At 34.5% G+C, this 16,446-nt stretch overlaps 1 protein-coding gene across 1 annotated transcript; it reads left to right on the top strand.

Moving 5' to 3' along the window:
* The first annotated feature begins 93 nt into the window (after positions 1 to 93).
* On the top strand, positions 94 to 9,807 carry LOC121745908 (monocopper oxidase-like protein SKU5). The gene is made up of 9 exons (XM_042139851.1): positions 94 to 258; positions 605 to 714; positions 3,100 to 3,370; positions 4,509 to 4,623; positions 4,701 to 5,052; positions 5,188 to 5,556; positions 6,201 to 6,282; positions 6,360 to 6,537; positions 9,704 to 9,807. Exons 1-9 carry the CDS (start codon positions 94 to 96, stop codon positions 9,805 to 9,807), a joined length of 1,746 nt encoding a protein of 581 aa, XP_041995785.1.
* Positions 9,808 to 16,446: the final 6,639 nt, after the last annotated feature.

Genomic DNA, 16,446 nt, shown 5'->3' on the forward strand with positions numbered 1-16,446 from the left:
TAGTTTGACAACTTGAAAAGAGACAAATTTTAACAAGAAAATAGTTTTATGTTTAAATGGTTCCTTTATTAGTGCTGGCATACACATGATTTTATGAGTAGAAAACATCGCCACTGCGAGATGGCCGCCCTCTGCTGCATTTGGTGGTGGTTGGCTTGTTGCACGGCAATGTTCACGGTGGTGGTCGGAGACGAAATATTTCTGGAGTGGCGCGTGAAAATAGATGAGAGAATCAAGCCAATATCACGAGATCAGCCGGTATATACATGTGATTTATTTCAATGTTGTACTACACCCGTTCACAAAAAAATAGACTAATTTTACCATTTTGAATCTCCATAAAAATTAGATCAATTCTAAATATTGGAAGTTCTAAACAAGTACCATCTCTACACACCATTCTAAATGTGGGCCCCACTTCCATTTCCAACTACTTTTTCTATCCATGTCTCTATTTTATCAATTGCGCATTAAAACTCGTGTCAATTACAACTTTGTTTAGTTTTTGTGGACGGAGGTAGTATTTTTTTTATTAGGTTATGATTAATTGTTTGGATTCTTATTTTGAATGGAGAGTAACAAATTTGTATTGGTCTTTTACAAGGTCATAACGGTTAATGATTTATTTCCGGGTCCTCTTATTAATGTATCAACCAACGATAATGTGCATATCAATGTTTTCAACGATATGGACGAGCCTCTTCTCATGACATGGTAATGTATTAAATACGTGACTTTATTTTCTATACGTTTTATGATATATATACCCACTACGAAAAGCACATTTTTATCACTAAAAATTAAAGATAGAAAACATTGGTTATTAACTTAGGATATTAGTCCATAAAATCATGAACTTTGACCAAAATTTGGTATTTTCTACTATCTTTAAAATTAGTCAAAAATATCACAAATTTACATTTTGTTTGTTATACATATCTCGATTTACTATGTGGTCTTAACTCCGTCCGTCCCAACCAGGAGCGGACGCATAACTTTTTTTCAGTAGGGACTACATTATACATAAATTTTAATCCCTCCGTCCTTTAAAATAGACTTGTTTTGGTCGTCTTTTAAATTAGATCATTTCTAAATTAGGAATTTTTTTTCTTTTTAATGAAGTTAGTCTCGTTCTCTTATTTTACCAATTACACAGTAAAACTTATACCATATCAAAATTAATCTATTTTTAAGGGACACAAGCTATGAAATTAGCAACCAAATGAAAAAAATTCACAAACACAACAACTAAAAATACATAACTAATTTTACAGATAAAACTAAACTAATATTATAAAAATTAAAATGTTACTACCTTTCAACTATATATAGAAGAGAAATAGCACTTAAATCAAATTTAAAATATTCAACTTTAGCAACTCAAACTCATGTTAGACTCAAATTAAATAGTTAAATTGAACCGTTTTAGTAAAATATCACAAAATCCTAGTAACATAAATTTAACAATGCAGAGAGCATAGCACTGAAAAACAAGGGTTATAACTATATCAGTTCTATTTTAAAATGGCACGCCTTTTTAGGGAAAAACAATTCGTCATTTTATGAAAGAGTTTATGGAGTATAATATACTTTGTTCCATTAAACATGAAACGTTTGCTTTTCGTTACGAAATTTTATGTAATATTGTTTTGTGAGTTAATAAAGAGGGAATAAAGTAAGAGAGAAGGAAAAACAGAGATGGAGTATTTCCATTTTAGTAACGTTTCATTTTTATTGAGAAAATAAAAAAAGAAAAAACGTTTTATTTTTAATGGGACATAGAGAATATTAGTTATGTTTTATAACTTAGTCTTCTTTCTTCCCGGTTTACCGTCAGCCATTTTTTTCTTAATCCCTACAACTTTTTTAATCTTAGGTCAAGTTCAACCCTTCTATTATTCAGTTTCAGTTTTCAGTAATTTAGTCTTCAATAGCATTCACATATTAAGGGCTTAAAAACAATTTTCAAAAAAATTGAAAATTATTGTAGTAGAAAAAACTAAAAAAAAAATTGTTTTGGAAAGGACTTAACCCTACCCTCTCCTTTATTATGTTTGCCCCTGGTCCCAATAAAGATAACACACTTTCCCTTTTTAGTTTGCCCCAATCATGATATATTTTTATTTTAGGTAACTTTTTCTCTCCAATTAATACACTCAACTATTTTTTTTGGCAAATTGAATATGCAACTCTCTTTCTCTCTCTATTCCATACTTACACCCACTCTCTCTCTGTATAATTAACCACATTAACAAACAACTCCTAAAATCTCGTACCGACTAAGATATGTGTCATCTTAGCCGGGACGAAGGGAGTAGTATTTTTTCTCTTTCCAGACTCCAGTGCTCATGGTAGTTGTATGTCACTTTTTAATTATTTGAATTTATTTTCAATAAATTTATCACTCTAAGTATCACTTTCTTAAAATGGAATTCTAGTACTAATTGATTTTTGGTTTTCTTGATTTAAGTTCCATGTCAAGAGGCATCCGGTAATGGCGTGACAGATAATTATTTTGATTATATCAACTCATTATTTCTGGTTATGTTTACTTATAATTTGAATAATGTTACAGGATTAAAAAATACATCACACAATAAGAAGAATTTTTCAGATTAACTAGGAAAGAGCGCAGAGTGATAATTAACGGATTGCCCAGTGATACAATTCCCATGCACGAGAAAAAAAATTAAAAAATGAAGTTACGTTTTGTCACCCAAATTAAGGTCAGAAGGTTAAGAGCTACAACACTATTAGATACTTCCTCCGTCCTTGAAATTTTATCACATTTTCCCATTTGCTTCCGTCCCATAAAATTTGTCATATTTCACTTTTTACTAGTATTTTTGGTAATGAACCCCACTCACATTTTATTATAAAACTAATACTTTAAGAATAGGACCCACTCTACTCACTTTCTATTATATTTCTTAAAACCTGTGTCCGATCAAATTGTGACAAAATTTGTGGGACGGAGAGAGTACATATACACATGAGTGAGGAAGACACAATACTATAGATTAAAAAATAATTTACAGAAAGTGAATAAATGAGCGAGAATAAAAAAAACACTTATATAAGAATATCACACAAATGTAGGAATGGAATTCAACAAAGGCTAAATTCTTGGCAAGATGGGGTTTCAGGCAGCAATTGCCCGATCCGTCCAGGCAACAATTGGACTTATGTTATCCAAATGAAGGATCAAATAGGAAGTTTCTTCTATTTCCCTTCACTCAACTTTCAAAGGGCGGCCGGAGGATTCGGCCCGATCCACATCAACAATCAGATTGTCGTTGACGTGCCCTTCCCAACGCCCGAACTAGATTTTGATCTTCTCGTTGGCGATTGGTATTCTGAGAATTTCACGGTATTATCATTCACCTTCATCTAACTATATGTTTTTCCGATAAATTGTTCGAATTATATATAATCATGTGATCTTATTCCCTCTATCACACCTGAGTGACATATTTATTTTTTGCACGTGTTTTGAAAAAATAATATCATTCTGTCCTATTTAAGTTGAGTCGTATTATTTCTTTATTTGGCAAAAAATTCAAACATCTAATCGCACTTACTTTATTACATCACCTACTTTATCCACTCTTATCTTTCCTACTTTTCCCTCTTTTCTATTTTATTTTATTTTATTTTCATTTGATCAATTCAACACAATTTTTTAATCGTTGTGCCCAAAAGTTTGTTTTAAATTTAATTTAGACGAAGGGAGTTATAAATACTCCCTCCTTCAACCATTTAAAGAGCTATTTTGTCATTTAGAGTTATCCACGATTTAAATAACCATTTATTTATTTTTATTTTTGGTATGCGGACCCCACATTACACTATTTTTTTTACAGTCACAATTCATTATAAAACTATTTCTAAAATTGGTCTCACATTCTACTTATTTTCTCCATTTTTTTCACTCACAAAGTCAAACAATTTCTTATAACCCTTGGCGAGTTAAAATGGTTCTTTAAATGATATATATATATATATATATATATATATATATATATATAATAGTTAAAGTAGAGAGATTGTAAAGTAAAAGAGAATAATGTAAAAGATAATCTTCTCTTTATTATTCTATCTTTTATATCACTCTCTATTCACTTTCATAATTTATTACTCACTCCGTCTTAACTGAGTGAGATCAAAACTTTTGGACATTGAAATTAGGAAATAGTGTTGAATGGATTAAATAAAAACAAAGTAAAATAAGAGAGATGAATAAAAGTAGGAGATATAAGAGATATAAGTGATGAAATAAAGTAAGAGTAATTAAATGTTTTATTTTTTGTTAAAAAAATAAATGACTCAATTTTGTTGAGTTTTGGACGAAAAGAATATAATATTTTCAAAAGACTTGCAAATATGCGGTGAATGAATGGAATATCATTTCAAGTTTTCAATAAATGTGCGCTATACCAACATGTATATCCCTTTAGTCTCTCTCTCTCTCTTTCCCTTATAATGCTTATTTGGGAGAAACTCCACAGACTGTTAGGGCTAGAGGAGGCGTGGGCTATTTTCCGGATCAAATGCTTATGAATGGAAAAAGGCCATATAATGGACCAATTGCTAAACCCTACGAAAGTTTCAACGTAACAGAAGGTGAGAATATCATTTTTCACAAAATCAATACTACAATTATTAGGTGAAATCAACATCCCTTAAATGCCCAATACCAGGAAAAACATACAGATTTAGAATCAGCAATGTTGGGAACTTGTGGAGCGTCAATTTTAGGATTGAAAATCACATGTTGCTATTGGTGGAGACGGAGGGATCATACACCAATCAAACGAGGTTAAGTTCCCTCGATGTCCACGTGGGACAGTCTTACTCAGTGCTTGTCACAACAGGACAACATCCAGCAGATTACTATGTTGTTGCAACACCAAAAATACAAGCCAATAATTCATTTGCAGCAGTTGGTGTGTTGCATTATGACAAGTCTACTGCACTTCCTACTGGTCCACTACCAATTGGGCCTGATCCAAATGATATCAACTTCTCTATCAATCAAGCTAGATCCATCATGTAAGCCCAATTCAATTATGCTCATTTCTAAGTACTACTTCAACCATATTACGACCAAACATTTATAATAACGACCACATACTTTGATGACTCTATTTTATTTAGCTCATCATTTTTTTTTCATTTTATATGTAGGATGAATATGACAACTGGCGCTGCAAGACCTAACCCTCAAGGCTCATTTAATGTCACAAACGTGACACTATCACAAACTTTTATTCTTAATGGACACATCGCCATACTCGACGGATTCACTCGTTACACCATAAACAATGTCTCATACATAAGTCCGTCTACTCCATTGAAGTTAGCCGATCAATTCATCAACGGCTCAGGCGTCTACGAACTCGACAAATACCCCATTCACTCGGGCCTTGCAGCCCCGGTGAATGGGACATTTGTTGTGTCAGGACTGTATAAGGGATGGCTAGAGATCGTGTTTGTAAATAATGGGGATATGTATGACTCTTGCCATTTGGACGGGTATGGGTTCTTCGTGGTCGGGTAAGTTATATATACTCATTGGGATCTAAATGAAAGAATTAATAATATTGACTTTTGTTCGTTTTCCATATAAGTTCAAATTATACACATAAAAAGTTCTAATCTTTAAAAAAATTGTTAGTCCATCTTAAAAAAGGACTTTACACATAAATAAGTTTTCTAAAAAATATATAATACTACATTCGTCCACAAAAATAGACAAAGGTGGTGGAAGTAGTATTAGTCGATTGTGAGCTCCACATTTAGAATGATGTGTAGGGTTAGTATTTGTTTAAAACTTTCCATATTTATAATTGTCTAATTTTAGTTTACACCCTAAAATGGTCAAACTAGTCTATTTTTTGTGGACGGAGGTGTATGTAGCTTAGATTGGTAAATTCAAAACTGAAATGGTAATATGGTTCTCCTAAAATCCCACCTTGCATACTATATTTGTTAAAATAGTCCATTTTCACTATTTTTGTATGTCTAGAAAAATTAATTTATTTCTATTCATGGATACAATTTTTTTAATTATTACTAACACTATGTTTAAATTGTGAGCATTTTTCCACTTATAATATACAAACTCATGGAGCACCTCATTAGTCTTATCTGTAAAAGACAGAGGAAGCGTTAATTGATTAATATGTTGTTGTCTGTAGCTTTGGTGTAGGCCAATGGACGCCTGAGGTACGTACTACGACATACAATTTGTATAATCCAATTGTACGTTCTACTGTCCAGGTACGTGAGATTAATCAAACACAATGACGAATTGGACAAACACAGCATTAACCACATTTTATTATAATCATATTCAGGTTTACCCTGGTGGATGGACAGCAGTATACGTGTATCTGGACAACCCAGGAATGTGGAATTTGAGGTCACAAAACCTTAAACGTTGGTATTTAGGTCAAGAACTCTACATTAGGGTTTATGATCCTGATCCTAACCCTGCAAAAGAGCGTCCACCTCCTTCCAACCTCCTATTTTGTGGTAATCAACTATTTTAAATTCTTCGTTTATTGATTATAACAGTAAGTAGAACTTATGAATTTAAATATTACATAAATAGAAATAAAAATTTGTATACACTAGAGCAAAACAGGGTCATGTTAGCTTGCTAACTCCTAACTATATCAACACCAAAGCATTTGTATGTCAACTATATTTTGTTGACCTACATATGTCTTCGTGTTGATATCTATTTTACATGTCAACACAAACACATTTGTATATAAATGTGTTCATGTTGATATCTACAATGTATGGACATAGTTGTCAATTATCAATTTAAGATAGTTATCAAGCTAGCAGGACTATGTATATAGAAATCCACATTATTAGACTAAAAATATATACATTATTAGATTAAAAAGCTACATTATTAGCCGAGCTACATCATTTGACTAAAAAACTACTGCATTATTAGATGCCACGTGACATTAATTTAACTATCACAAAATCCAGTGGTCTATTTGTTTTGCATATGTTAAGAGTTAGGATATGAACACATCCCATATTCATATCCTAACTCGGTGAATAATGTAGATTTTTGGTCTAATAATGTAGCTCGGTGAATAATCTAGTAATGTAGATTTTTAGTCTAATAATGGAGCACGACTATTATTATTACAACCATCGAATCTAAGGATCCAAGGACTGTGATTTGTGATGTGTTTTACACTAAGAAGGTGTAAGGACCCTAATACACCTCCATCCCTATATATAGTATTCATATCGGGTAGTTGTAGTGAGAACTTTTTAAAATGAGAACATTGAGCACTAAAATTCATATCAGTATTCTTAGGGCTGACAATTTTTTATACGACATGATAATACAACACGAACTCGCATGGAGTTAGCACGACACGAGCATGCACGTTTAGGATTTGGGTCCTTATAGGGTCGACACAATAAGAACCCGAAGATAACGGGTTGGGTCAGTTTGGGTTTGGGTTATACGTTAAGAAAAAAAAATTATTTTTATTAAGAGTAAAGGTCAATTTTGGTCCTAAACATAAGACCAAAATACGAATTTGGTCCAAAACATTCACTTTTTGAAAAACAGGTCCATAACAAATGAAAATGTCAACGAAGTAGTCTTTTTTCTGACGGTTCCGTAAAAAACCTAACGGTCAACCCTAATTGCACAGTAGCATGACCGTTACTTTTCTGACGGAACCGTTAAAAAAGGACCATTCCGACAAGAAATTCATTTGTTATGGACCTGTTTTTCAAAAAGTAAATGTTTTGGACCAAATTCGTATTTTGGTTATATGTTTAGGACCAAAATTGACCTTTACTCTTTTATTAATTTTAAAATTATTAAACTTTAATTTTATTATTTTTGTTGATTAAAAAATATTATTTTAATTTTATTTAATTAAAAAATATTATACTTTAACTTTAATTAATAAAAAAATACTATAATTTAATTTTTATTAATGAAAAAATATTAATTAATTTTTAAGAATTTTAAAAAATTACTCCGTCTGTCCCCATAGAAAATGCACTTTGGAGTCAGCACCGGTTTAATGTAAATTTGGTAAAGTAAGAGAGAGGTAGAGAGAAAAAGTAAATAAAGTAATGTTAGTGGAGAATGGGTCCCACCTCATTAGGGAGAAAAGACTTTCCAAAATTAGAAAGTGAATATTCTTGTGGGAAGGACTAAAAAGGGAAGAGTGCATATTCTTGAGGAACGGATGGTGTATTATAGGGCTGGCAATTTTTGACACGACACGATAATACGACACGAACCGGTACGAAAATAATGGGTTTGGGTCAGAGCTTATTGGGTTCGTGTCCTTATCAGGTCGACCCGTTAAGGACACGAAAATTTCGTGTCGTGTTCGTGTCGTGTTCGTGTCGGGTTCGTGTTATCCGTTAACAATACGTGTTCGTGTCGTGTTCGTGTCATGTTCGTGTTATCCGTTAACAAATAATATTTTAATATTATTAATTCTTATTATTTTCATTTTTAATAGGTTTAACTGTTATCAGGTCGTGTTGTTATCGAGTCGTTATCGTGTCATCTCGTGTACGTGTTGTTATCGTGTCGTGTTGACCCGAATTGGTTCGTGTCGTTAATGGGTTCGTGTCGTGTTCGTGTCGTGTTCGTGTCTGAGGGTTTCGTGTCGTGTTCGTGTTCGTGTTTGAGGTTTTCTTAACGGGTCGTGTTCGTGTTTGTTGTTATCGTGTTCGTGTCGTTATCGTGTCGACACGATAACGACCCGACACGCACGATTTGCCACCCCTAGTGTATTATACTTAGATTTTATAAAAAAATAATTTTTTAATTAATTAATTTTATTATTTAGATTTAATAGCACTATAATTTAGTTTTATTATTTTGATCAAGAAAAGAATTATTTTAATCTGATAATTTTTTATTTTATTGTGTAATATCATGTTTAAATCGTATAATAGCATCATGTTTTAGTCGTTATCGTGTCGTGTTAAGCTAACTTACTATCATTAACAGAGGGTTGACTTTTTTTGGCTACACGATAACACGCACGAATCCGACACCAACCCGTTGGGTTGGGACCCAATAAGAACCCAATGATTTCGGGTTGGGTTGGGTTTGACCTTATTGGGTTGGGTCGATAATGGGTTGACACGATAACGACCCAACACGTGTATAGTGCATTATACTACTTTATAAAACCTACTCCTTTCGTTCCACTGTAAGTGACACATTTATTTTTCACACATGTTTTGGGAAAATGATATAAATAGTTAAAGTGGAGAGAAAGTAAAGTAAGATAAAGAGCGATGTAGATTAGAGTTTCTTATATATTATTCTCTCTTTTACTTTACTTTCACTCTACTTTAATTATTTACTACTATCATTTTTTAAAAACATGAGCAGAAAAGAAATGTGACTCTTACGGTGGAACAAAGAAAGTATATTTTAATAAAAACTAATAACCGTGAGAAATTGTATATAACGTATAAAAGTAATTGCACTTTCATAGTTTTATAAGTTGTTGTAAATTCTGCTCCCTTTAAGATTCGAATCTAGGCGCGCGATAGTACAGTTACGCTATGCTATATACGTCGTGCAAATGGTTCGTAGTTTTTAAATTAAAGAACACTTTTTAAACTTGAAAAATTAAATTTTGTTCGATAAAATTCTTATTATGTTATATAAATGTAGGAGGGGTTTCACCTCCTCCTCCACCTCAATCGCCTTCAAACCCGGTTTCTGGTCCGCCGCCACCTGCTTCAGCTGATGCGAAGACATCGCACATTGGATGGTAATAAGTAGTACTTGATATAATCAATTACTTTACTATTTTATTTTACATATATTCATATCGTACGTAATTAACTACCTTTTTTCTTGTTTACCACATACATACAAGAGTGTTTAAATATAGATGTTGGAAATTAAACACGGATAACCAGATATATATAAAAGAATTGAACTCATGGAATATGATACGATGTGTATCTAGTCTAGGGGCCATACCAACCCAATGATTCACTATATAATTTTCGGATACAATTTACAATGAGAGAACAACTCTATATATAGGCAAAATAGGAAGCCATAATTTTAGTCACAATAGGAAACATAACTCCAACAATGAAGGATATATATCAGAAGGAAACAAATTACGAATATGGTAGTAAACATTTTAGGTGTGAACACATCCCCAAGGAAATATATCATAGGGAAATAAATCATAGATATTGTAGGAAACATATTCGGCATGATTTATTTCCATTTAGGCACCATACTTAACAATCTCCCACTTAAAGACTGACAATTGCCAAACATCAATATTTTCTTGAAATCATCCATGTATCTACTTAGCATCGTCTTTCCTTGTTTTAAAGTTCCAAGGTCAATTGAAGTTATGCATATAGTCACCACCTTAGTAAACATGTCTATTGTATCTTCTCAAGTTGCTAGATTGTCAACTCCCATAAATGTGTAATGTAATGATAATTGAACTCCACATGCTTTGTTCTAGAATGCTACATTGGATTCTTTGCCAAGAAAATAATACTCTGACTACCACTATAAACCATTCCTTTGTTGTTATCCTTGCGAAGTTCATCTAAGAAACTCCGTAACCACACGATCCCCTTACATACCTCTATCACAACTACATATTCAGCCTCATTTATAGATAAAACAATGGTCTCTTGTATAAATGTTCTTTTGTATGATTAATTACAACTACAAATCTTTCATGAACTTTTAAGTTACAACTACATACCTCCATCAAACTTAATAGATCTTTTGTATGATTAATTACAACTACAAATCTTTCATACCTGTCCATTACCAACAACCATTCGAGTAACATCGAGTCACCCAAAAGTGACGACTCACTAACCATTAAAATAGAGTACAAAGATGGCCATAACCTAAACAAGGCCCAAACTACTCTACTCAAACCAATAAAATAATGAAACAATCAAACATAGGAGAAACAAAAACACGTAATGCCTTCATCTCACTGTGCCCGTTTGATTCACGTTGGATTCGGTATGAACATGATATCCTGCCCTCCAGTTTCATCCTCTTCCACCTCACCATCCTCTTCGAGCTCATCCATATCAAATGCACCATTTCGAAGCATCCTATAATATCAGGGCTTGCTTGTTTCCATCGTCGTTTGAGTGTGTGTATCCTCTCCCAATTCTTCAAATATCCCCACCCACTCAAGGACCCAATGTCCGAATGAGGTACATCAACTCTTTCCTTACTCTCGCCCGCAGCCGAAGTAGTCAAGTCCTCAACTCTTGTGTTTTGTCCCGGTGGCAAGGGATGATAGTTTTGCCTCTGTGTTAAGTTTCGTAAGCGAATTTGATATCAATTGAGTTCAATTGCGCAATGAACATGTTGAACCCGTTCAAATGTTGTTGCACTGTTTTATCAACCGATTTTCCATATGATATTCTTAAATTAAACAATCGCATTATAAGATGAACATTGTTCGCCGTTGATAGTTTATGATACATCTCCTCCTCCAAGGTCTTTGACATCTCTTTCGTCGACTATTTGTAGTCATGTGATAGGCCAGTAACTCCCACTCCACATGTTCTATTTTTTGGGTTTGGACTTTAGGTGCTGATACTTATCTTTACCGTGATCTGCATCTTCAGAAACCCAAAATCAGATTCGACACACTTTTCCACAACAATTTATAGTCGATTCCCATTGTGATTTCTCTCACTCATACCTACTGATGGAAAATGAACACATAATATCACCAATATAAAAGAAATAAACAAAAAAAAATATTTACCTAGTTTAATACAATGTGTATCTACGTCTAGTGGATGATGTCAAGCCAGTGATTGCACTGTATCCTTTCTAGATCCAATCCTTTCTAGATCCAATTTACAATAAGAGAGCAATACTATGTATAGACAAAATAAAGAATCATAAACTCTAGTGACGTTAGGACACATACCTCGAGAAAATATATTTTAAGAATACAAGTTATAGATATTGTAGGAAACATATTGAGCCTCATTCATTTCCTCTTAGGCTCTGTACTTAACAAATTGAACCTTAGATAGTATGTTCCAGTTTAACTAGTGAACAGTCCTATTGAAATTATTGCGATTAAAAAATTATAAATCCTTATTTATTAATCTTCATAGATATATTATTCTTAACATATATTTTTTCAAATTTTCTTTGTGTTGCAGGAGGATGTATTTCTTAACGAGCTGCATTCTTTTAGTCATCTGAATAAGCTGCAAATTAACTTTTGGGAGGAATTGTTAGTATTCAATGTTAAGAAAATTAATGGGCTGTAATTTATTCTACAGAAATATTTTTTTATTCCGTTACAGAATCATATATATATATATAGGAAAATGATCAATACAAAACTTGATCTCAATACAAAATCCAGACCAAATCCTGACCATGAGATTTGACAATCCAATGGTCAATAATTAAACAAAGACACGGAGGGTCATTGTAAAGCAGTTTTAGGTCATATTATAAACTTTGGGTTTGAGGTCATGTTAAGATCATTTCATGTCATCCTTACAATAATGACGTAAAAATAAGCTTTCAATGACCTAAAAATGACTTTTGTATGCTTGGTTCTGCATTTTTGTATTAAGAATGGTTTTGCATGGATCAAAACCCTATATATATATATATATATATATATATATATATATGAAAAATAATTTTACCTATGATTTAATATTATATATATTATTAATATAGTTTATTACTACATATTTACTAAATATTACTCCAAACTTACTAATAATTCAAGTTTAATTTTATGTATTAACTAATAATACTATTATAGTATATATTTATTCAAATTAACTAAAAATTCATGTTTAGTTTTATATATTGTCTATAATATTATTTCACCACATAAATTTTTTTGAGATAATATGAATTTTATCTATTTATATATGTAAAATATGTGTTTTTTTGGCTACACTAATTAAAAATTCATGTATTTAATTATTATTTAAATTTTACCATTCACTTATTTTAAATACTTTTAATATATAATTTACTTAAAATGTTGAATATATGTTTTTGTTATATGTTACTATTAATTATTGTTAAAAGGTCGGGATCGGTAAAGAAGGGCTTCTATTATTCGTTGATATATTCATTATACATTAGGCACTATTATATAGGACTAAGATAGACTATACAATGAAAAAACTCATTAATTACATTGATTAATATCTCCTATGTTTGATAGGATATTATCTCGCATATCTTCCGTGATTTGGAGCATATATTCCGTGATCTTCTCCAACACTCCCCCTCAAGTTATGTAACGGGATTCTCGATACTCAACTTGCACAATACTTCCCGAAATGACTTCGAGTTCACTGCCTTTGTCAATATGTCCGCCAGCTGGTCTTCGGATTTGACAAAAGGCATCTCAACTATCTTTGCTTCAATATTGTCCTTTATGAAGTGCCTCTCAACCTCCACTTGTTTAGTACGATCATGTTGAACTGGATTCTCTGAAATACTTATGGCCGCCTTATTATCACAGGACAACTTGCACATTTGAGATGAAGAAAGGTCTAACTCCCTCATAAGTTTCCGCAACCATAGTAGCTCAGTCAGTCCACTTTTAATACCGTGAAACTCTGCTTCTGCGCTAGAAAGTGCCACCACCTTTTGTTTCTTGCTTCTCCATGTCACAAGGTTACCTCCTACAAAGGTGAAGTACCCTACTGTTGACTTCCTATCATTCGGGTTTCCGGCCCAATAAGCATCAGTAGATCCATGTATCTGTAGGTGCCTATGTTTCTCAAACAGAAGCCCGTGTTCGCTGGTCCCCTTCAAATACTGAACAATCCGCAGGACAGCCTCCCAGTGCTCTTCTTGGGGTGCGTGCATGAATTGGCTTACAACCCCCACCGCATAAGGAATATCTGGTCTCATATGTGATAGATAAATTAACTTCCCGACCAATCGTTGGTATTTCTCTCTGTCAGTCTGCTTTGCCTCTTCCTTCATCTGCAGTCCGTGGTTTTGGATCATTGGAGTGTATGCAGGTTTACAATCTACCATCCCAACTTTAGCCAGCAAATCCAGCTCATACTTCTTCTTATTGATAAAAATTCTTTTCCTCGATCTTAGTACTTCTATTCCCAAAAAATACTTTAATGGTCCCAAATCTATCACCTCGAACTCACTGAACAGATTTTTCCTTAGTTCGGCCATTTACTCTGTGTCATCCCCAGTAAGAATCATGTCATCCACATATATGATCAAACATGTAATTTTATCTCTCCTCTTCTTGATAAACAACGTGTGATCAGAATTACTCTGGTTATACCCATACTTCTTCATCACCTCTGTGCACCTTCCAAACTATGCTCTCGGGGACTGTTTCAGCCCATATAAAGTCTTCTGCAGTCTACATATTTCTCCTCCTTGAAACTCGTCAATGAACCTAGGTGGAGGCTCCATAAAAACTGGTTTTGGTAGCTCTCCATGTAGGAAGGCGTTCATCACATCAAATTGATGAAGTGGTCAATCCTTGTTAGCAGCAATTGAGAATAGTACCCGTACAATGTTAATTTTTTCCACGGGCGAAAAAGTGTCCGCGTAGTCGACACCATAAGTTTGGGTATCCCTTTGCCACAAGCCTGGCTTTATATCTCTCTATTGTGCCTCTGGCCTCCTTTTTATTGTGAACACCCATCTACACCCGACAGTTCTTACTCCTTCAGGCAACTTGACTTTGACCCAAGTATTGTTCCTCATTAGTGCCTTCATCTCAGTGAGCATAGCTTCCCTCCAGTGTTTATGTTTCATCGCTTCCTCAGCTGACTGCGTAATTTCTTCTTCTTTGTATAGGGCAGCTTGAATGCTCTTGTCATTCTCGCTAAATTTCCTTGCACAAAATTCGCCACTCCGTATCGGCTTTTCTTCCCAATCTTTTCGGGGGAATATCTCTTTGGCGGAACTCATCTTGTGCTTCGGGGAGGAAGAACATACCTCCCAGTGTCACTGTCGATTGTATTGTTTTCTTCTGATGGTTCTGCACTTATCGGGTCAGTAGAAACCGTATGGAGACTCGGTTCAGTAATTACCTAGGATATCGGCCGAAAAAGATCGAGGGATCGCGGATGAGATGACTCATTTGGCGAGACATGCTCGGCGGCAGTGACAACTGGTTCTGTTAGATCCTCAATCGAAGAGTTTGGAAGTGGCACGACCCAACTTAGATAGTCCACGGAGTTCCCAGGATCACTCTCCCCCTGACTACTAAGGTGGGTGTGGTAGAAGAATTCAGTTTCTAAGAAATTATAATTCATGGTGGTGGTGATTTTTCTGGTATTAGGATCAAAGCACCAGTAGCCCTTTTGGTTCACCCCGTACCCCACGAAGACACATTTGGTAGCACATGGGGATAACTTGGTTCTTTCTTGTTTGGCGATATGAACATAGATCGTGCAGCCAAAAACTTTGGGTTGAAGGTTTAAGTGTTGAGGGATTTTGGATAAGGTGGATAGGACATCAAGGGGTTTTTTTTTGTTTAGGATTTTTGTGGGTAGGCGATTCATGAGGTAGACAAACATGGCTATGACTTCTTGCCAAAAAAATTGTGGAACTCTGGATTCAATCATTAGGGCTCGGGCTATTTCTAGGATTGTCCTATTTTTCCGTTCGAATACCCTCTTCGTCCGAATATCCTGTAAAATGCAGAAATTGGGGTGCATCAGAAGAGTACAATTCAATTCCTTTGTCACATGACTGATAGACATCAACCGCTGAAATAAGGTCGGGACATGAAAAATCCAACCATTCGTCATATTAGCTTCTTTATTTACATGAAATGCAACAGAAAAAATCTCTAAAGGAGCAAAAGGGTTTTTTGACACATATTTACATATATTGGGGCTAATATCAAAATTTCCAACATAAGAGGGGTCAGAAATTAATTTCGAGTAATATGGGGGTAGAAAGAGGAAGTAGAATTTCTAATTTTGCATAGTCAAGGGGAGGGGGATATAATTTAAGAAAGATCCTAGGGTTTGGTTTAAAACCAAACCCGATACCTACACAAGTCAGCGCCGCTCCCTCCCGTTCGGCGAAATTACCGGCTCCCCTGATGTTGCCGCCGCCGGTTAAGGTCTCCAGATTCACCGCCGGTCTATGGCCAGTCGTTCCCCCACGATTTCCGTTCTGATTTCGTGGTCGCCCTTCCTCGGTAACTCCGACGGCCATTTTCACCTGAGGTTGCACCGCTCTCATCCTCTGCCTCTCCTCCCACCATTCGGGGTATCCTAGTCGTTTGAAACACATCTTGTACGTGTGCTTGGGTTTCTGGCAGTGGGTGCACCAGAGGCCGGATTTATCTGGCCGGCTTCTCGGTCGGCTGGCAGCTGCGGCGGGGCGCGGTGGTCCTCCATTCCGGTATGATG

Source organism: Salvia splendens, chromosome 8 (genome assembly GCF_004379255.2).
Source record: "Salvia splendens isolate huo1 chromosome 8, SspV2, whole genome shotgun sequence".
NCBI lineage: Eukaryota > Viridiplantae > Streptophyta > Magnoliopsida > Lamiales > Lamiaceae > Salvia > Salvia splendens.

Coding starts and splice junctions, on each gene's coding strand:
- LOC121745908 (XM_042139851.1), top strand. CDS start 94: ATGAGTAGAAAACATCGCCACTGCGAGATGGCCGCCCTCTGCTGCATT. Junction 3,371..4,508: donor GGTATTCTGAGAATTTCACG/GTATTATCATTC, acceptor GAAACTCCACAG/ACTGTTAGGGCTAGAGGAGG. Junction 5,557..6,200: donor TATGGGTTCTTCGTGGTCGG/GTAAGTTATATA, acceptor TGTTGTCTGTAG/CTTTGGTGTAGGCCAATGGA.